This window comes from Carcharhinus amblyrhynchos, chromosome 6 (assembly GCF_965287045.1).
Source record: "Carcharhinus amblyrhynchos chromosome 6, sCarAmb.v2.hapA, whole genome shotgun sequence".
Taxonomy (NCBI): Eukaryota; Metazoa; Chordata; class Chondrichthyes; order Carcharhiniformes; family Carcharhinidae; genus Carcharhinus; species Carcharhinus amblyrhynchos.
In genome coordinates, this window is record NC_137329.1 from 97358544 (window position 1) to 97382261 (window position 23718).

Below are 23718 nucleotides of genomic sequence, written 5' to 3' on the forward strand. Positions count from 1 at the left end.
AGAGTTCACTGCTAGCAATTCACAGTAAGACTAGGACATTGGTGTGAGGCTAATAATATTCTTGAAGAAGCAATGTTCATACTTTCCCAGGAAAAAGTTTAGTGGGAATCTAAGGACAGGAATCTACCATCAACAGCCAGTCAATTTCTTTCTAAAGTTGTAAAATTGAGGTATCAATTTCAGTGTTCTCAAAACAGTTTTCTTTTTCTTTAGGTTACAAAGAAATAACAGCTTTAAAGTCTTAACATTTCTTTTTATTGGCCTGCATAGATTATATTTCAAATCATCAAAAAAATTAAATCACCACCAAATCCTTTTTAATATAAATCAGCTACTTTACAAAAAGTTCCGTATAAATTATTTTTTTTATTTCTTTGAATACTGAATTTTTGTTGCTACTGGTAGGTTTTGAGTAGGATTTTCATTGTCTATTGTGAAAATATTTTGTAAAATTGTTGTAACGAAATACAGCACATGATACATAGATCATATCATTTTCAAAGAAGTTCTAGTCTTGTATTTTTCTATGCTGTGCAATAAATAATCTTACGGTCTGAGAGTTCCTTAAAAATTCATTTGAAGTTAATATTTACGGTTACAGATTCATTTTAAGTGCAATCTTTTCCCAAATGTATTATTCTAAAATGTATATGCAAGGCACATAGCTGGTATACTTATCCAATAAGCTATCCAATGCTTTGTAATTCAGAAGTTAAGCAGCTTTGATAAGCTGAACACTCTTTTGTGTATAGGCATTTACGTGAAACAAGCTACCAGCATTTGTTGTAGCAATCATTTGAGTTGAAACATTGAAGAAGAAATTGGACAAGTTGTTGTTTCAACTAAAGGGAAATCATTGCAATGTGAGGAAGGATGTGAAATGATCTGTTAAGCTCTAGAGCAAGGATCTGTGATTAAGTGAAAGGCCTTTTCTCATTCTATTTATCAGTGATTTCTGAAACACTTATGAAAATACGACCATAACACAAGATTAAAATTACAAAAAATACTTGCAGTAGAAAAACTTCCTACAGAATAAATTAATTTAAAGGACTACAATTATAATATGTCTATAATTTTGTGTTATCAGTAAGGTTTTGCGCATTACAGCGGTGAATTGCCCTTTGATAGGTGGTGTTGAGATGCCTTCTTGAACCACTGTAGTCCTTGTGCTCTGGGTACTTCCACAGTGCAATTAGGGAGCAAGTAAATGGTGGAGAGGCTTTATGGAGTCAGGGGGTGAGTTACTTACCACAGAATACCCAGGCATAAACTTGCTCTACTAGTCACAGTACTTATACAACTTGTCCAGTTAAGCATCTGCTCAGTGGTGATCCTCTGTATGTTGATGGTGGGAGATCCAGCATCGGCAGTGCCATTCTTGTCATGGTTAGATGGTTAGACAAAATTTTGTTGGAAATCATCATTATCTAGCAATTATGTGACCCAAAATTACTTGCTACTTATCAGCCCACTCCCGAATGTTGTCTAGGTCTTGCTGTATGTGGGAGCTGACTGCTTTATTGTTAATTTGTGAATGGAACAGCAAACTGTAATCATTAGTGAACATCCCCATTTCTGACCTGATAATTGAGGAAAGGACATCACTAAAGCAATTGAAGATGGTTCAGTCTAGTGTATTGCCATTTCGAATTTCTCATTGATGTTCTGGGGTTGAGATGATTGACTTCAACAACCACAATCTTTTCCCTTTGTGCTCGGTATGATTTCAACTAGTGGAGAGTTTCCCCTTGATTCCCATCAACTTCAATTTTGCTAAGACTCCTTGATACCACACTTGGTCAAATGTTGGTTTCATGTCAAGGGTAGTAATTCTCAACTTACTGCTTTAGAAATATAAAATAAGACTCAGAAAGAATGAAACACCCTTTCCAGAAACAACAAAGTAAAATGGAATTGCTGCACAATTGAAGCGCATATAGTACCACATATAGCACAACCATAGTTGATTCAATCTTCACTTGCCAGGTAGCTAATTGTTTTGAAAAGTCTAGCAGTCTCTCCTCAGGAGAAAACAAACCAAGCAAGAAAGCTTTCCCTATCAATTGTTACTCATGTCCTTGTGACCATTTAATGAACAACATTAATAGGTGTCAGGCAGTGGAATTTTGGCTTGTTTTCAGGTAGTACCTAATTCAGATAATAACAACAAGTTGGAAAGAATTGAAAACCTAATGTTCTGTAGCCTCAGCAAAATCATTATCATTAAAAAAAACATCAAATCACACCTCAACATCCATAGTTCTCGAATAGTTTAACATTCAAAACTAATATATTTTAAAATTGAAGAATTCTGCAGGCCCATGGTCACTTTTGTTACTTTTTCACCAATTTTCTGTAATTTTTGAAAATGGTTTCGTTGAAACTAACCACCAGTCATTGCATTGGGGAATATCAGTTTAAGGGAGCAATTGCTCTGCGCAGATTGAGGAAAACAAGTCAAAAAGACTTTGTGGATGTACCAGAAGGCTGGCAGGTAGCCACAGAACTGGACTGCATCGGCAGGATTTTACAGCTTTGCTCGAGCGAGACCAGAGATTCCCACCTCAGGTCAACGGAGATTTCTGTTGTCAGACCCTCGCCCGCTCTGATTCCATGGCGGGTGAGGTGATAGAGTTCTGGTGCATGAGTCTGTTTCAGTGGAAATTACATAAATAGAATTATTCTGTGAAAACATGCTGAATTAGTATCCCTCCTAATGTTGATTTCAAACACTCCTCATCAGAATGCACAAGTTCTATCTGCCTGTCCCCTCGAGTTGCATCATGAGTATTTTCATGTAAACAGTAGCATTTTGTTTAGATGTCATATAAAACAGAAAATAATACTTTATTAGTATTTTGATTCCTGCACAATTGAAGTGCACATAGTACCACATATAGTACAACTGTAGTTGATTCAATCTTTACTTGCCAATTCCTGTTGATCAATCTCCCTCCTTTAATATTTTTTTCCCAGAGTTAAAATAACTGGTGTTGTTAGAAGAAAAGGAAATCATAACAAACTGTAAGAGACCTATTCAAACATATGTGACTGAATTCTGGAAACAAGGGAAGAAAATGTGCCAATCATGAAAGGAAACATGCTGTGTCCCAACTGGCTCCAGGAATGCAGGAAAACACCAGCTTAGTAAAAATTAAAAGAAAAACCAAATTAATACACAAGTTTCCCCTTTTAAGTAAAAAGATTAAAAAGAGCGTGCATCAGCGTAAATACCTTAGCATCTGCAATAGACGTCCAAAGAACAAAATAATAGCACCACAGCATCCACATTTAGGCCCAGATGTTTGTTCCTGAGGTGGTAATGTGAGTTGGGTAATTTCCTGGCTTGTTTCAGCCAACTCTGGATGGACTCCACTGAGTGGTGGGATCTTTGTTCCAGAGCAAGGGATGGAAGTGAGTTATTTATGGGGTGTAGTTGGACCCAAATGCAGATTAGAGGTGGTCACAGGAGCTGCCAAGTGCTGAGGTGGGCTGTTTAAAGGGCAGACCTTGGTTCTCTGCGACTTTGCTCATATGCCAGGCCCTCTATTCCTCACCCCTCACACAGCCTCACCACTCCCGCAACCACCCATGCCAACTCACCCACCCCCAGTGGCCCCTTATATCCTTCATACCAAATCAAATAACTCACTCAATGGCATGACACCTCATTTTTCTCATCCCAACCGTTGTGTCCACCCATCCCCAATGATCCCTCTTACCCCATATGTCAACCTGTGACCCCTATCCATCCACAATGGCCCTTAAAGCGCCAATGCCAAATTAATGCCAATTGACTACCAACCTTTGCCTTCAGGTTAAGGGTCCTTCAGCAATTGGGAACATTTTCTTTATTTACTCCCTCTAAACCTGTTATGATTTCAAATACTTCAGTCAAATTTCCTCTTCGCCCTCTCTGCTGAAAAGCGAACAACCCCAGCTTCTCCAGTCTATTCTTGTAACTGTTGTCTCTTATCCTGGAGCTATTCTAGTATATCTCTTCTTTATTCTCTCTAAAGTCTTCAAATTCTTTCTGGCATCTGATGCCCAAGATGGAGCATACCATTCAAGTTGGAACTGAAATAGTGTGATGACTGTAGTTGCAATATATACATACTTTTTATGTTTGAGGGGACCATTTTAAGGTTCAGTTATTTTCTACAGGCAGTCAGTATATCTGGTGGGAATACAATTCAGATGCTAATAATTATTCATTTTATTTATGTGGTGTTTACCTAAAAGAGCAATAATGGAATTTTGTTTATAGATAAAGGTTACCCTTTGGGCTTTTGAATTGGTTGATTGACAAGGTTAAGTGATAATGAGCTAGGTATGTCGCAAAGAAAAACAGCTTTCAGTTCTGGCTGTTCTAGCTGGGTTTGTTTAAAGCCAAGGCCTGCAAGCTGCTCTGAAACTCAAAATCTCTCTCTGAAAGCCTCAAGACTGACTATGCCCCATATAGCAAGTATTTATTTGATTGCTAACTGTATTTAAAGTGGAATTTTAAGTTGGTAAGAGACTATTGCCTGTTTGGAACTGGAACAGTGATAAATGAGAAATTAGAGTTGTTTCCTTTCATGTTTTAACTATCGTTCAATTATTAAGACTTAAGGTACTTTATTTTGTTCACATTATACTTAAATGTTATTAAATAAGGTTTGTTTTTACTAAAAAAGTTCCCTAATTTGCCAGTGGAATTACTCCTGGAGTAAAACATCCTATCCTCACATTAATACCAAAATAGAAACATTGTTGGGGTCTAGTCTGGCATCTTTACTGTAATTTGGGATTCTGGTCCAGGGTCCCAACAATAATGTTATATAGAGTTTTTATATAACCTCTTTGATTTTGCAATCTATACCTCTAGTCATAAAGCCAAAGATACCATTTGCTCCCTTAACTGTATAAGACTGCTGTACGTGTGTGAGATGGGTTATGTTTTAAACTATCTCCTCTAATTTAAACTAAAAGGGGATAGTCGGGAGGGGCATATAACCATATACAAAGTTTGTCCAGAAATAAGTCCATGTGACCCTGTTGCCATGGGACCAGGGTCCCAGGCTTAACCTTACTGAAAGTAAGGTGCCAGTTTTAACAGCTATTCACAAATAAGAAAGCAGTTATCCTTGCTCCTTAAGAATAGTCAGCCAGGAAGTTTTTGAGAGAGAAGACGAAAAGGTGCTGCTATGCCAGGAAGAACAGGTTTGCTTTTGGGTTAATCATATATAATATGTTGGTGAGGTTGGAATGCCTATTCAAGGAAACTAGGATTGTGGAAAGTTAAAAACCAGAGAATCACCGGAGAGTAATTTGTTGCTAGAAGTCTATTCAACTTTGCTTGGAAGATTGAATGAAGGGTACTTGATTTAAAAGTACACTGGATGATTCATCCTGGTCTAGCAGGGAGAAAAAACCTATTGTATCACAAGGAGAAATTTGAGATTTTAACTACAAGGCTACGTATCTGGTGAACATGTGCCATAATGATTAAACATGGCATGGGATTTTCGGTTATAGAGTCATAGAGGTTTATAGCATGGAAATAGGCCCTTCAGCCCAACTTGTCCATGCCACCCTTTTTTTTAAAACCCCTAAGCTAATCCCAATTGCCCATATTTGGCCCATATCCCTCTATACCCACTGTGCCCATGTAACTATCAAAATGCTTTTTAAAAGACAATGTTGTACCTGCCTCTACTACTACCTCTGGCAGCTTGTTCCAGATAGTCAGCACCCTCTATGTGAACAGATTGCTCCTCTGGACACTTTTGTATCTCTCCCCTCTCACCCTAAATCTATGCCCTCTAATTTTAAGACTCCCCTACCTTTGGGAAAAGATACTGACTATCTAGCTGATCTGTGCCCCTCATTATTTTATAGACCTCTATAAGATCACCACTCAGCCTCCTACGCTCCAGAGAAAAAAGCCCCAGTCTATCCAGCCTCTCCTTATAAGTCAATCCATCAAGTCTTGGTAGCATCCTAGTAAATTTTTCTGCACTCCTTCCAGTTTAATAATATCCTTTCTATAATAGGATGACCAGAATTGCACACAGTATTCCAAGTGTGGCCTTACCAATGTCTTGTGCAACTTCAACAAGACATTCCAACTCTTGTATTCAATGTTTTGACCAATGAAACCAAGCATGCCGAATGCCTTCTTCACCACTATGTCCACCTGTGACTCCACTTTCAAGGAGCTGTGAACATGTACCCTTAGATCTCTTTGTTCTGTAACTCTCCCCAACCATTAACTGAGTAAGTCCAGCCCTGGTTCAATCTACCAAAATGCATCACTTCGCATTTGTCTAAATTAAACTCCATCTACCATCCTTCAGCCCACTGGCCCAATTGATCGAGATCCCATTGTAATTGAAGATAACTTTCTTCACTGTTCACTATGCCACCAATCTTAATGTCATCTGCAAACTTATTAACCATGCCTCCTATATTCTCATCCAAATCATTAATATAAATGACAAATAACAGTGGACGCATCACTGATCCCTGAGGCACGCTGCTGGTCACAGGCCTCCAGTTTGAAAAACACTCTCTACAACCACAGAAGCCAGTTTTGTGTCCATAATACCTCATCCTGGATCCCTTGAGATTTAACCTTATGCAACAACCTACCATTTGGTACCTTGTCAAAGGTCTTGCAAAAGTCCATATAAATAACATCAACTGCACTGCCCTCATCTATCTTCTTGGTTGCCCCTTCAAAAAACTCAATCAAATTTGTGAGACATGATTTTTCACTCACAAAGCCATGCAGATTAGCCATGTCCCTAATCAGTCTCTAAATGCCTGTAGATCCTGTCTCTCAAAATACCTTCCAACAATTTATCCACCGCAGATCTCAAGCTCACTGGCCTGTAGTTCCCAGGCTCTGCCCTGCAGCCCTTTTTAAACAAAAATTTGTTCCCCAGTAGACTGTGTTAATAGATGACTGGGTAATATGTTTTCTATAGTTTAAGATACTAGTTGCCTAGTAAGTAATATTTAGTTGTGGTCATTTTAGTTTGTTACAGTAAAACTTGCCATGCAATTCTTTTGCATTTGTCACTGGTGAGATTATAGGTGGAATTCTCCCCAAAAATGTGTTGGATTTGTCTGAAAACTGGAGGCATTCATTTTTTTCAGTCGGAGTTCAGAGCAGTATCTCCCATACTCTATGCACTACAGAGGTCACCAGCGTGAATATCATTAAATTTCAGGGGTGGGGCCTATTCCCACTGGAGAGGCTGAAGTCAGTACACTGAGCGGATCACTGCGCATGCGCCAATCTGTCAGTGCCAAGATCAGCACATGCACAGTGGCCCTGCACTGACAGCCTCCCAATTGCTGGCCAGTTCAACTGCTAGCCAGCCCTGCAATGCCAGCTCTCTGCTTCCCAACAGCCTGGTCACTGGCCCTCTCAACCATTTCCTGGCCAAGCTCTGACTCCGCTCTCCCCCCACTCCCCGGCCCTGCAATCTCCAACACCCTCGTCCCCCCCCCCCCCCACCCACCGCAGTGCCAGTCCCTCTAGCAAACTGACCCCCACCCACCCCAATCACTGGCCTTCCTCTTTCCCCACTGAACCTTATGCAGAGCGGCAGCAGGATTCAGCACCCCCACTGATCGCCCCTCCAGGCCCTGTTCCCATCAGGCCCCCCCCCAATATGCTTCACCCCCTTGGCATTGTCCCATGCCTGATGGATAGTGCTAAGGTGCTCCCTGGGAATTGGCACTTTGCCACTTGAACAATGCCAGGGTGCCAATGCCCAGGGGGCTTCCTCCGCCATCTGTCCCCATGGGGGACCTCAGTTGCTTGCTCTTTACTCTCACGGGACTGGACCACTAGTTAACTGAAAGTGGAGAGCTAGTGAAACACTCTGGCAGGGTTCAAGATGCTAGTGGGCCTGGGGAATTCAGCCCCAGGCCCGCTAATAGCATTTAAATAGCATGCTAAATTTAAATGTTGACCCTGCCTCCCAGCCAATTTCCAGCTGCCTCACAGCACTAGGGACCTGGGTTAGATTCCCAGCTTTTATCACTTTCTGCGTGGAGTCTGCAAGTTCTCCTCGTTTGTGTCGGTTTCCTCCGGGTGCTCCGGTTTCCTCCCACACTCCAAACATGTGCGCGTGAGGTGGATTGGCCATGCTGAATTCTCCCTCGGTGTGCTTGAACATGCATTGGAATGGGGCGACCAAGGGAATTTAATTGCAGTGTTAATGTAAGCCTACTTGTGACTAATAAATAAACTTTAATCTTTGTTTTTGTGGCACAGCACAGACATGTGAATGCAAGCGGGAACCCGTGAATTGACCGGCGAGCGGGATGGGAGAATCGTGGCCTTTGTCTTCTTGAATCCCCTCTTAATATTTCACTTTTAACTTTTTCAGTCTTTCTAGCAAAATATATCACCTCACACTTTGCTGCAATGACTATCACATGTTTTCATTCAACCAACCTATGTCCTTTTGAAATGTACCATTGTGTTCATCACTGTTGACAATATTTGTGCCCTACACCCTCAGGTCCAAGTGTTAAATGTATTTCAAAATCAGTAGTGATCCTAGTGCTAACCCCTGGGGAACAGCACTGTATACCTCCCCCTGTTTGAAAATCAGCCATGCACTACAATTCTGTTTTCAATCCCTTAGCCAATTTTATCCAAGTTACCATTGATTCTTTTATCCCATAAGCTTCACTTTTGCTAACATGCCTATCATATGGTACGGTTTCAGGTGTTGCCTTCCTCAGTCTAACAGCTATTGTATGTCACTGCCTAGCATAAAATTAAACTTGCTATAGTCCCGGATGACCATAGGTTGCTGTCCCCTTTGAGGGGAGAGCTGACTGGTGGTGATTTAACCTGAGGATCACCACACCTTAGGCAAGTGGCAAGGTTGAGAAGGCAAGTCTTCATGAATAAACCTACTTGTCTGGCAGCTATACTTTGGCAGCCTGATTGGTTGAAATATGCTATGGACCTGAAATTTCAGAGTAAATATGGCTGATTGCACCATTTGGTAGAAATGCCAAATAAGTGGCTTTTTCAGTGATCAGTTCTAGTGTCAGTCCTTCTCAAGTTGTTCATTAATGACCTGCCAGCTAGTGGAAATTCATCAGTGCTCATGACAATATTTTTGATATTCAAGTAAGTGACTTGTCCACCTCAGAAAATATACTTAATAATGATATGTACCTTGTGGCAGTGTCAAGAACCACCAAGACTGTTTGCCTCTATTTCTCACTTGTATCGTTTTCCTGCCTCCAGTGAACTGTGAACTCAAATAACCAACTCCTCAAGCATGATGCTCACCCATACTATTTAGGCAATGTCCTCAGCAGGTCACCAACCTTCAAAACTACCAGCTTGAAAACTTCTGACAAAATAAAATTCCAAAATCAGCTAGTGACCAAATGTGCAAGTTGTGCCTGGCCTTCACTTTATGCTCATCATGGAGCATTTGGCTCCATCTGGACTTGTTTATTACACACCAAGCTGGGAGATCAGTGATTCCTAAACTTTTCCCAGTGTGGCCCCAGACCTTTTGTGACCCCAGAGTGAAAATTTGGTTGGGGGGATGGATGAATATGAGAGCTGTTGAGCTCTCCATTAGGCCATGCCCATCATTAGAAGAGCCTTACACGTGTTCGTACTCAGTCTGAGCTTCGTACCCATTTCTGCTCCTGAGCTCACGATCCCCCTCAATATCGCAAAACACAGTTTAGGAAGCCTGTTGGTAGATACCTAACTGTACGCTACTATGGATTTTGTGTCAGACATTTTGTCCCCTATCCCCCCCACGCCACCATAATTAACTCATCCACGTCTTTGTTGTTCAAATGTGATAGCAAAATTGGTGAATAGATTGTGTGACAAAATCACGTCACCAATTTAGATTTATTTCATTCACCAACAGTACAGCTCTGTTTGAGACATCTGTTATGTCAGATCTCTCTAGCTGTTCTTGAATTCTCTAGAGATGCTCCGATAAAATACCATTTCATCTTTTACCGCACAAGCCTTCAACTTAGATTTAACTATCCACATTGTAGTTGGGTCACTTCTCAACTGCTTTCTAACTGTACAGGATTAATGTACCTCTAATTTTTACCCATGGGAGCTTCTTGACTACAATAAACGTCCTTGTGGCCAAATTCAAAACACATTCCACATCATTGAATCAAACTGACCGTGCTATCTGGTGGTCCACACACATTTCATGCTGATTATGACTATACTTCAATATGTATAAAATCCTAGGAATTGGTTATTGTTTTGGTTTTCAGTGACATATTTGCAGATTGGAAAATATTGCTCAAAATTCCTGATTGCTTGTCTCATCGATGGCTGATCCCCTGTTTAACTTGGCCTGTTGGGCTCAGCAGCTGGTTTTCTTTAACTGTTCTCTGGAGACTGAATGCTGACAATTGATACCACTTCATTAATGAGCAGCAAAGGAGTTGTATACATGGTGGTTGATAACGTCTCCCATTAAGCTGCAAATATTTTTCGCTTCAAGTCCTTTCTTATTTGGTTGGTTCATAAGACTCTTGAGGTGATGAAGTGGCCCCAGGTTTAAATCACCATCACAGACACTATGGTCCCATATCATGAAACAGATGCAGTGAAGCAGCATGCGGTTGTAAACTGCCTCTCCAATTTGGGCTGGAGAAGGGAAGGAGAGCGCAGAAGATTGAAAATTGAGTAACATGGCACTGCTATACCTGTGGATAGACTAATGCCAAAAGAATTTAGTGCCAATCCTGAGAGGTCTTTTGGATATTCTAGAAGTCTGCAAAGAGAAGGAAAGAAACCCTGAATGCTTGCAGGAAAGAATGAGATCATTCAGTGAAAGTGAACAACTGTTTAGAGCACTGGGAAAGTATCCACAAATATCACATTAAATGACTGATGAAGTTATATAGATGTCTGACAACCTGCATTTGTTGCAAGCCCACATAGAAAACTGGCAAGCTCTCAGTTATCCAACTGCTGTAAAGGTATTTGAGACCTTCATATTTCATCATTACTTTCATAAGCTATTTCAAGGTGCCAGACATCTTATGTGCTATTATTACTTGTATGAACATGTTTAATTTGAAATTCTTGTTAACTGGATAATTATGTAAGATTTAACTCTCTGTGAAACTACTGCAGAATTCTTTTAATTAAAGGACAACTGTAGTAATTCTCTTTTTGTTAAAGCAGCATCACTAATCCAAGATGTCTGCTTGTTCATTGCAGCTTCTGTGGAATTAAATGTCGGTACTCTATCCAGTAAAACCATTTTCACTGTTATATGTTTTAACGTTTTGCAGCTAAAGTGAAGGTGCCATACAAGCCTCAAGGTATCAGATTATACAGGAAATTTGTAGTAATATTCCCAGTAATCAGACTATGTGACTACAACTGTTCCAGACTCTCCCATATCATTTAAAATAAATCTGACTTAAGCTAATGTACACCTGTGGACTTCACAGATGCTTGTGACAGAAGAATAACACATCTGTCTACCTGTTTATTCTATTGTAGAAGATTAATAGAACAATGCCCAATTTTTGGTTCCATTAGGGTATGTAAGACTGCTCTCCTACAATCTTAGAGAATATATGGAGTATTTAAGGAGAATTCAGACATGCCATGCAATCATCCACACACTAGTTAACTGCACAATCTTCTCAATGGAAAAATATGTCTTTCCTGTACTTCCGCAATAAATGTTCTTGTCGTTATTACTGTTTTCTTTTATGTTAAATACACGCTCTTGGGTTCAATGTATTATCCCTTTGGTCAGGAGAAAGATGTGTTTTCTTGAAATAGTGGCTGTTTACTTGACATCTTAAATCTTTGGCATTTTGAATTGCAGCACAGGTAGAACAAAATCCTGAAATATTTCTCTATGATTTGTAGTCCAGTACTTAGATTGAATGCTTAGTAAAATAGAAATTCATTAGAAATCAATATTTTGCTTAGATCCAGGCCTCTGGTATTGTTTATTCGGAGAGTAGCTGAGCTTTATAGATCAGAAAGGTTCCAGGTGCTGGCTTTACTGATCTCATGATGTGGGTATGCCGGCGTTGGACTGGCATAAACACAGTAAAAAGTCTGACAACACCAGGTTTTAGTCCAACCGATTTATTTGATAATAGACTCACAAGCTTTCGGGTTAGTCCCTTCGTCAGGTGAATGGAGAGTTCTGGCCTCAGACAGAGCATATAAAGCACAGACAGTTTAGAGATTACTGATTAGAATGCGAATCCTTACACCTAACCTGCTGTTCAAGACCTGAAGTGGCTGACAATGTGAGTGGAAGGAGCACTGATCACAGGTTCCGCACACATGAGGACAGTCTCAACAGGGATCTTGGGTTCATGTCGCACTATCTGCAACCCCCGTGACTTGCCTGGGTTTGCAAAACCTCACTTACTGTACTGTCTGGAGACAATACACATCTCTGTAACCTGTGATCAGTGCTCCTTCCACTCACATTGTCAGCCACTTCAGGTCTTGAACAGCAGGTTAGGTGTAAGGATTCGCATTCTAATCAGTAATCTCTAAACTGTCTGTGCTTTATATGCTCTGTCTGAGGCCAGAACTCTCCATTCACCTGACGAAGGGACTAACCCGAAAGCTTGTGAGTCTATTATCAAATAAATCGGTTGGACTAAAACCTGGTGTTGTCAGACTTTTTACTGTGTTTACTGATCTCAGCCAGAGCAACAAAAAGTTGGTACTACAGTTGGCTTAGTGTGCCGCATTAGAGAGGAGAAAATAGGCTAAGATTCTTCCTCCTTATTGAAATTTAGTGTCTTATGAAGGTACGTGTGTGTGGGTGTCGAGAAAAGATTGGACTTATACTGTGATGGCCACTGCGATTAAACAGCCTGCCAACACATTCAGTCAGAGTTCACAGCTTCCTAATGTACTGGAAGGCAACCAATATTCAGTAAAGAATCAATACCCAGAGAGGAAAGAAAATTTCTAAAGAGCCAATTTTCAAGAAAGACCTGAAGAAACAAACGAACATTCCTTTTAAGGCTTAGTTCCACTAGGGGTCTTGCATCCAAGTGGCCATTTCTACATGTGTTCCTCTGAATACTCAAATGTCTGCAGGCAGTTTTACTATGGGGAATATCATAGCCAAACTCAGTTTGGTTACCACCCAACATGCACACCCATACATATTCAACCACATTGAAGTTTTAAGTTTCCCATAAAATATTTCTGTATTATTGCAATACAACCTGTAGTGCTTTATACTTTTGATGATTTTGTTTCCAAGTTGGTTTACTGTGAAGAGAGATTGTGTTTTGATTGTGATTGTTCTGGTTGCCTGCTTGTAGTTTTGTTTAGGATTTCAGAGAATGTAGCAAGAATGTCGACACTCACTCCTCCTGTACTGCCCATTGCAGTGACCCAGGAAGTAGATTTTAGTCAGATCTGATGAGTTTATACTGTGACACTATTAATGCAGTAAAGTTGCATTCTAATTAAACTGTTTTCAATATTAAATTAACTTTTTGTCTGCCAGAAAATTGACTCATCCTAAACATGACAATAATTTGCTTGAGTCCCATAACTTATTATTTCACTTCCTCTCACTCAGTGATATATATATCAACTACATATAGTTTCTATTGCCAAGCATGCTGATGTTTTGTTGCACATCTATTTTATTTTTGAACTGCCTGGTTATATCTTGGGGTGCAGAGTTAATGTTTCATACCAATTTCTATTGGTACCCTTATATTCTACATGACTGAATAGCGCATCTGATAATTTAAAATACTGAGACTCTTTGTAAGGGCAGAAACAATTTCCTTTATATAAATAAGTAAATAATTCTTCACCTTGAAACGAGTCACATAATTTGAATGAACAAGCTGTTGAAGGGAGTAATGTGTTTTATGATTTTAGTAATATTTAAAACAAAATCTAAACTCAAACGTATGTAAACTGTACCAAATTCTGCACGAACAATTTTTTCTTTTTGAACCCTTAAAATCAACTTCCATCAATCTTCATGACAGTGTAGTTTTGTAAAATAAGGCTAGGAAATTAGGAAAGTTCAAAAACAAGAACCAACAACAACACATGCTTCTCCACTTAATATCTGGTTTGCCTTCTGCCTGTTCACCATTTCCTTCTATCTCCTTGTTTTTCAGAAATGGATTTACATATCCCTTAAGCTATTTATGCAAACATATGAAATGATTAACAAAAATAAGTAATTTAGTCTTGTTCACCCTGTCCATTGGAATTTTAAAAAACTATTTAAAGGATGTCGCTGACTAATCCAGCATTTATTGCCCATCCCTAATTGTCCTTGAGAAGGTAATGGTGAGCTGCCTTCTTGACCTGCTGCAGTCCTTGTGGTGTAGATTGACTCACAATGCTGTTAAGGAGGGAGTTCCTGGATTTTGACACAGTGACGGGGAAAGAATGGTGATATATTTCTGAGTCAACATGGTGAGTGACTTAGAGAGCAAGTTCCATGTGGTGGTATACCCATGTATCTGCTGCCTGATTCCTTCTAGATAGTAGCAGTCATGGCTTTGATAAGTGATGCTTAAGATCCTTGATGAGTTCCTGTTGTGCACCTTGTAGATGGTACACACTGCTGCCATTGCTTGTTGGAGTGGAGGGAGTGAATGTTTTTGTGGAAGGGGATTGCTTTGTCCTGGATGGTGTCAAGCTTCTTGAGTGTTCTTAAGCTTATAGCCCAAGGGATTCTACACAATTACTGGACTCTCAGTGTACTGTGACTGAAAGGCCTTAGATTGTGATGTTTCCCCTTTGTGTCTTGGTGGTGATTGCCCAAGCTTTTGGGTGTCCCTCAGCATATAGCCCTGAACCTTGAATGTGCCAGTCTGCAACACTCAGTCCAGGACGACCCTATGCACTGAAAGATGTACAATTTTCGATTGACCAAAGAGTGCCTTTCACAAAGTTGATGATCCTCCAGCAGCAACTGTTGTTTGTCTCAGTGTGCATTTCTGGGAACAGCCTGTAGAGCACAGAGACCTACATGATGGAGCTGCCTAGGATGACTCTCAACAAAAACCACTGTACCTCTTTCCAGACCTTCTTGGTAATGGCACATTCCAGAAGGAGGTGGGTGATGGTCTTTCCCCACCACAGCTGCTCCAAGGGCAGTTTGTGGTGATGCAAAGACTATGGGTATGCATGAAGGGCCTGACAGGTCTTCTCATCAGCAGCCAAGCTATAACTTAGTGCTTGTTTGAAAGCTCTGGCAGTGATTCATTCTGCCAGATGACTTTGAAAGAAGCCTTTGAGAGAAATAAAGGTAGCATTTTCAGTCTGTATGACTTCTCTTCAGAGCTGAAGAGAGGTAGAAATGTGATGGGTTTTGTGCTGTGACAAAGGCGGGTGGAGCAAAATAATAGGTCAGAAATAGGTTTGAGATCAGGAGAGATTAAATGACAAAGATGTCATGGACACCATATAAAAGGAGTGGCAATGATAGTATTAAAGATTAATGGTGGTGTTAATTATGACATAAAAGTCTGCCCTATATGTTTGATGTGGAGATGCTGGTGTTGGACTGGGGTAAACACAGTAAGAAGTCCCACAACACCAGGTTGAAGTCCAAAAGGTTTATTTGGTAGCAAAAGCCACTAGCTTTCGGAGCATTTGCTGCTTCTTCGTCACCTGACTTTAACCTAGTGTTGTGAGACTTCTTACTATATGTTTGACCCAGAGTAGGTGGATAACTGACTAGTTTGATCAGAACTGGATAGTTGCACCATGGAAAGATTGGCCATAGGTTCAAAAGTTTTTGTATTTCTGCACTGGAGTTGAGACATGTGATTCAATAAACAATATATACTTCCACGTTACACCCTTTAATACAGCTTTCGCAGCTATGCCAGTGGTTGTTTTTTCACCAACTCATGACTGTGTGAGGTTGGAAAAGATTATTAATCCGATGTACTCTGCTGTTCACAAGCCTCTGGCTAATGCTTTTTATTTTTTATTAACTGGAACAGGATAATAAAGTGAGTCTTTTCAATTATAGAAGTGTCCCTGCCAACAAAGTGAACAAAATGTTTTAAAATTCAACAACTTAGGCTCTTTGTGAAGCTTTACACTAACTGCAATATTCTGCCACTGTATTTTAAGAAAGTTATGCCATTGTATATGTATTTGTCTTAATATGCTGATGGCACCTACAGTGTTCTGTTTTCATATAGGTGTTTTCAATCAGATTTTGGTTGGTGGTGTGTATCAGAGGTTTATTTTGCATGTTTTTGTCTTGCAGCTTGACCAAGTGGCTCGTCAGCGTAACCTAGCCAGTTTGGAACTGTTTCTATCATGTGCACAGAAGCAGTTATCTGCTCTGCTGGAAGATACGCCAGTAGCTATGGAACAAGACAGCAAGTAACTTTAAGTAGATCAAACAGATGAAGCAAATAAACAAAAAACACAGTAATACAACAAATCTGACACTACCTACTTTGTCTCTGTACATTTGGAAATGCCACTCCTTATTGTGCGTGCCGGTTAAAACGTGTGCATATCAGTAACAACTTTATAGACCATCACAGACTATTTTATACACAACTAAATCCACAGACAAAATTCAAGATGGTTGAATACTGATTTAAGAAAATAATTAATGTTAAAAGTTTATAAACAACAACTTAACACAAAATATGCCAACCTTGTATATACATATGCATTGTTGAACTTTAGTTTACAAACATTGTAAACTTAAAAGTACCAGCTTAACACAGATAATAAGATCACTTTCAATTGCCACCTGGTGTATGTTTCTTGGCAGTAGATTTCATTTGCATCAGACTGAAGGGTATTAGATAATAAGGATCTGAACCTAGCCCAAAGAGAACTTTGTGAATTGGCTGTGAAAACTCCTTAGTTTTGTAAATTTATTCTTGTCTGTGCATCTTCTGAGAAATAACATTTTTTTTCTATAGGCAGTTAAGCGTTTTATTTTTTGTGGCCTTGGAATTAACTTTAGAATGTACTTCAATGTACTCAGTTTAAATTCAGGTTGAGTTAATCACTGTAATGTGCAAGACTTATTTATTTTAGGTGAGACATTCCCACAGGCATCCCTAAAAAAGAATGAAATTATTGGCCTGGCTTATGTGATAGTAATGGGAATTGAAACCGTCCGCATTCACCATCATTATTCCATTGAAACTGGTAGCAATTTCAGGAGTCCACAAACATGCAGAAAAATGTGAAAATCCAAATGCTGCTGTTAACTATTGCACATTCCTCCATAGGTAGTAATGTAGGTGTTTTGACAAACTTCAACCTCTATGGCAATCATGAATTGACAAAAACTTGCCTTTCTGAGCAGTTAATCTTGCTGTAAAGTTCATGGAAATATTACACCTTGTTGAATGAGGTGTAGCAACGTTTTTAATGGTGTACTAACTTTAGAATTACTGCTAAACACCCTTGTTGGCCCTACAAATTCATTTTATATTCTTGGATTGTCAAATTTCTTCATAATAAATTCTGCATATTTTGAAAAAGATTTTTTTTCAATTCTTGGAAGTTTGTTTATTTTAGCTTGCATCTTAATACATTCAACATTTTTTATTTCACTATATGAAGATTTAAGTTAAAATAGGATATTGAGTGCTCTTAACTTCCAGGGTTGCTGTGTGAGAGTACTTCAATATGATCGGCTCCTTACTTGTTGGCTGGCATCACTGTTGCTGCATGTCAAGATTTCCTCTTGGCATCAGTTTTAAACTCTGCCGTCAAGAGAGGGGAAATCCACGTCTTGGGTGGCTAGATTTTTGTGAATAATTTTCTTTGCGGTCACTTGCAAATACCCCTGCTTCATTGTTGAAGGCAAAAACTGGGCCATGCAGTTTTAAGGAATTGAAATTACACTGCCCACCACTAAACCTGATGGAGGAGAACCTCAGTACAAATTGAAGGAGGTAGCAAAATTGTAGAAGCAAAGTAAATAATTGATGATTGCTTAAAGGATCATCCTTTCCACAGAACTTATAACCATACTAAATAATGAAATTTACATTGCACAATTTTTTCCCTCTAAATGTAAAATGATGATTCTATTAAAGAACTTTCGTGTTGTTATTGAGGTTGAGATGTGCCATGCCAGAGACATAGCTGGTTCTAGTCTCTGCTCCAAAATCACAAAACTCCTCCTTCAGAATATTTTGGCTCATAACATTTTGTTGACATAGTCGATCGGCATGTCTGGCAAATACACCAACAATTTGACTTTTTTCTTTTGGGGGGCAACTTTCAATGATTTTTACAAATTAAGCTTGAGACCAATTACACTGATTTCAATGGAAAATTTAAAAGAATTCAGTAGTGTCTTATTATGTATGCAGACGAATTGACAAATGAACTAATCTGCTTACGTAACTACATTAGCATGGCTCGGCTACTAAAATGGGTAGACAGTTGACTTCCGTTATTAGTGCACGTTACTAGAGTCAGTTTACAGCATGGAAACAGGCCCTTCAGCCCAACTTGTCCATGCTGCTCTTTTTTTTAAAAAAACCCTAAGCTAATCCCAATTGCCTGCATTTGGCCCATAATCCTCTATACATCGTCTCCATGTAACTATCTTAAATGCTTTTTAAAAGATAAAGTTGTATCCACGTCTGACAGCTTGTTCCAGACGCTCACAACCCTCTGAAAAACTTGCGCATTTGGACACGTTTGTATCTCTCCCCTCTCACCTTAAACCTATGCCCTCTAGTTTTAGACTCTCCTACCTTTGGGAAGAGATATTGACTACCTACCTTGTCTACGCCCCTCATTATTTTATAGACCTCTATAAGGTCACCCCTCAGCCTCCTACGCTCCAGAAAAAAAAGTTCCAGTCTATTCAGCCTCTCCTTATAACTTAATCCATCAAGTCCCAATAGCATCCTAGTAAAACTTTTCTGCACTCTTTCTAGTTTAATAATATCCTTTCTCTTATTGGGTGACCAGGTTATTATCCTGATTTTGGCTAATGCTTGTGTTTCACTAGTTTTGTTTATGTTTAAGAAAGCTAGGATTACAAAAGCAGTTTCCTGGTATTTTAATCATGGGGTGATATGGACAACTGCTCGTGCTGAACTAATTTCTCTCTCAAAATTTAGACCTGCTTTTCACACGGGAAGATGTTGGAGGTGAAACACCCAATAAGTCACTATTTAATATTTAAGAAATAGAATTAATTTCTGGCATAACATTCAAATTGACTTTCTGTTGATAACACATGTAAAGTAGAAATAAAATATAATGTAGTCCAAGCATATTATTATGTTATATCACTTTTTAAGCAGGCTGATGAAAACCAGTTAGCCATCAGCATCTTGTATTGTGCAGAAACTTTAGAGTCCACTTGTGGTGAGATGGTGAATACTATAACTGAAATACGGAAATCTTTATTACCTTTCTCTGCTTTTATAGAATGTACTTATATACTGTACTTCACACTATATGTGAATGGGTGCAACTATTCCATATCATCACTCCCTTGGAATTTAAAAGGTGTACTGAAAAATATACTAACAAAACTTTATGGTAAAAGATGAGCAGTGCTTAGTGGTAATTAAAGCTTCCTTGGTAAACCTAATGACAGTTCTCCAGTTCTGTTTTATTCTTCTTTCCTTTTCCTCATCTTACCATGTTTCCATATAAATGAGAAAGATGACAACCTGATTTGAGATTCCAATACAAAGTCCATCTACCAACTTGCAAAGCATCTGAAGAACACGCTCAGACACAAACAAATTATACAATCATCTGTCAGCACTGTCATTCCTCTGAAATTGTTGCAATGTTCAGGAATATCTAGCACATGGAAAAAGGAAAAAGTTGACATTTCAGTTACATAACTGACATATAGCAAAAGGAAATATGTGAGGCATGAGAAATGTTATGTAATAATCCTGTTTAATTCAGGGCCACTGCAGAACTGAAGACCATGACAGGAAGCTTGGTAATGTTAGAAGTCAGTGCTAGAAGCTAAATCTAAAATTGCACTGGAGAAGTCATGTGGTTACCAAAGAATGATGATGGGTTTGTAAATTTCAAATACAATAGTTTGTATTTATATGGTGCTTCAGTGTGGGCAAAAGTTCCAAGGTGCTTCATAGGAACACAAGAGACAAACATTGACACCAAGTCAAAGAATGTATTAGGAAGAGCGACTTAAAGCTTGATTAAAAAGGAAAGTTTTGACAAAGATATTGAAGTGGGAAGGAAGGATGGAGAGGTTGATATTAAAAAAATGAGCTTAGGGCCTGTACATCTGACTGCGTGGCTATCCACAATGGTGTGAATTGGAGAGGCACGTATAAAAAGTCAGAGTTAGGAGAATCATTGGACAATTTTAGGCAGGAGCAGGTTATAGAGCCATGATTGTGGAGTATCAAGGCCGTGGAGGATTTTATATTGGAAGTATTGATTTTCAGAAAGCAAGTATAAGTCAGCAAGCCCAAGGTGATGGATCAGTGGGATTTGATGCAAGTTAGGATCATGCAGCAGAGTTTTGGATGAGGTGAAGTTTATTCAGGGTTGAAAATGGGTGACCAACCTGAAGAGTATTGGAATAGTTGAGTTTGCAATTAATAAAACTATGGTTTCAGTCGAGATATGATGTGGAGATGCTGGTGTTGGACTTGGGTGGGCACAGTAAGAAGTGTCACAACACCAAGTTAAAGTCCAATAGATTTATTTGGGATCACGAGCTTTCGGAGCGCTTCTCCCTCATCAGGTGAGTCTTCAGTAGTGATAGGCTGAGGAAGTGGCTGATATGGAAATTACTATAGAGGAAGTAGATTGTTCACATAGGGGAGAAAACAGATCTTGGAAGTTCAGCTCAGGAACAAGTAGAATGGCGAGGTTATAGACAATCTAAATCAGCCTGTAACAAGGGGAATGACGGAATCAGTGGTGAAAACACAAAATTGTGATACAACTTTCAAGTCTCCAGAAAAACAAATGTAGCATAGACTTATTAGATATTGCAGCTAATAAATATCAATTGATCTCAGCAATTACACAAATGTGTGTGATATCAACCCATCATTATAAACCACATTTGCTAGTTAAGCTGATTAAGGTTTGTAAGGAAATTTGTTGAAATAGTCTAATTTCATTCTGCAAATAAAGCTGTATTGTCTTCATCAATAAGAAAACTTACAACATTATTCTAAGATCTCACTGATCTTTTGCAACCATATTGAAAAATTGAGTTACCTTAGGAAATTTCTGATGCGTAGTAAAACTGTTGTCTTCATTAACAGTTCAATTACTTGTGTCCCACTATACCTGCACATCGACAATCATTGTATCCTTGGGAAAAGATTGCGTTCAATCTATGTGGCGATGATGTAATGCAGACAGTGCATTCTTTCTCCCATCAGACTTGTACAATATTTGCTTCTGGCTGTAATGTACCCTTCAAAATAAGCACCTGTTTGGTTCAACGCCAAACAAAAACTTGACATTCTTTGCATCCTAATGGGGATTACTAGGCAATGCAGTTACAGGAAAAGCATTGATTTCTGCATTAATCATATGAACCAGTTAACTTTTTAAGTTGTATCATGTCATACAGATGGTCCCTCAGGGTTAGATTCCAGAAGCAGTTTATACATTTTGTATGGATTTTCTTGTGCAAGGGAGATAGTTGGAAGATTTGCATGTTTATTTAAGAAATGGTGCAAAGCAGAAGGCTGGCAAGTACCTCCGGCTGCATGCAGACCTGACAGCTAAGCTCAGCTTTGTCACACATGGTCTATGATAAACACCATCCACTGTGCTCAACTATTTTTAGGAACAAACTGAAAACTATTCATTCTTCAAATTGTTTAAACTTCCTGTTCCAAGGTCCACCAGACATTAAGCATGAGGTGGAAAGTAACATGCCATAACATAGACAAGTATGTGAGCATGTAGCTGGTGAAAGGGTTTTCCTTTTGTGTCAACAATTACTCTCCAGCAGTTTGAATTGTTTGGTACTGGAGGCACATTTAATCTGGAGTGAGGGATCCCGTAAAATTCCTGCACCATTTTGGGAAGTACCTTTCTAAACTTCCTATCTGTTTTCCTATCTGTTTTACAGTTCACTCCTCTGCTCTTGGTGTCCACTTCACTTGAACTAGAGAGCCAAGTAAACTTTTCTGAACTTTGTTTTTCCTGATAATGTTTAACATTAATTCTAACTCAGAGGTATCTCTAGTGTGGAAGTGCCTGCTACATCAAACTTGTATTTCATCATTGGATAGATTTCCAAAGTTGTCAGCAGAATGCTCCAATTCAGTTGTTACGTGGCTGAACATCAGTGACAGTTAAATAGGATATTGAAGTGGACCTGCTGAGAGCAAATTGCTGGAGGAGGACAGATTTTATTTTTCACTAGGTAGTAAACTGTTTATACAGTTTATACAAACTGTCAGAATCACCAACCCTCATAAACTTGACATTCTCCAAAGTCGATTCTCCAGTTCTTTTCTGACACAGGAGGACATTTTAAATTGGTGGTCATTGAGTTTGGATGCAAGTAAGGAATGGAATCCCATTGGCCTCAACCTTAATTTCTACATTTCACTCCCGGACGCTACAACCTCCCTGGGAAAAGGGGCTTGTCAGTTTGTGTATTCATTGTTCAGTTAGGGTGATATTGATGTCCTTTTGCAATTTAACTTTGAGCTTCATTGGTTCCTAGAACTTGTAAGTGAAAATGAGAACCCAGTAACAATTCAGGGAGGTGAAAATCATGACAGGGAAATCTGTGAATAAGAACTCAGCTCTTAGCTGCTTTCTTACCTGATTACTTTACGTGCTTTGATGGTTTGGAGGTCTGATTTGCACATTGAAGCTCTTAATCTTGTATTATATTAACTACGGCCCTGTGTTCAATTGGATCTCAAATGAAATGACCACCAGCACTCTCATCTGCAGAATAGGACCTGCATTACCACCAACAGTAGGAGCATTGGCTTTGCAGTGCCAGCAGCCTGCTGCTCACAGACCTGCAACTCCGTAGAAGAAGTCATAGAGAGGGTACAGCCTGAAGGAGGCCATACTTTTCACACAAAGTGAACAGGCAAAGCATGAATTTTTTGACATGACTGTTGTATGCCATGAACTTTAATACTCAAGGAAAAGGGAGAGAATCTATGCATGGAGCCAGGAGAAATAGGCAAGGTATTAAATGAGTACATTGTGTCAGAAGGACTTGGTGGATGATGAGTCTGGGAAAGGATGTGTAAATAATTTGAGTAAAAAGTCTGACAACACCAGGTTTTAGTCCAACCTATTTATTTGATAATATACTCACAAGCTTTCGGGTTAGCCCCTTTGTCAGGTGAATGGAGAGTTCTGGCCTCAGACAGAGCATACGCCGGCATACCCACATCATAAATAATTTGAGTCATGTTGAGATCAAAAAGAGGAGGGTAGCAGTAGAAGGGTGCATTTCTGAATGGAGGGCTGTGACAAGTGGTGTTCCTCAGGGACCACTGCTGGGACCTTTGCTGTTTGTAATATATATATAAATGATTTGGAGGAAAATGTAACTGGATTGATTAGTACGTTTGCGGACGGCACAAAGGTTGGTGGATTTGCAGATAGCGATGAGGACTATCAAAGGATACAGCAGGATATAGATTAGTTGGAGACTTGGGCGGAGAGATGGCAGGTGGAATTTAATCTGGACAGATCTGAGGTAACGC

At 39.3% G+C, this 23718-nt stretch overlaps 1 protein-coding gene across 3 annotated transcripts in view; it reads left to right on the plus strand.

The window, feature by feature from the left end:
• Positions 1-19590, plus strand: part of LOC145344149 (coiled-coil domain-containing protein 91-like) — a 140449-nt gene extending 120859 nt beyond the window's left edge. For 2 of the 3 annotated variants that reach the window (XM_080191030.1, XM_080191031.1), the window contains one exon: positions 16284-19590. In XM_080191030.1, the coding sequence (XP_080047156.1) occupies positions 16284-16406 (123 nt within the window). In that variant the 3' untranslated portion in view covers positions 16407-19590. The remainder of the gene's footprint in view (positions 1-16283) is intronic. The other variant, XM_080191033.1, reaches the window with a different exon arrangement.
• The last annotated feature ends 4128 nt before the right edge of the window (positions 19591-23718 follow it).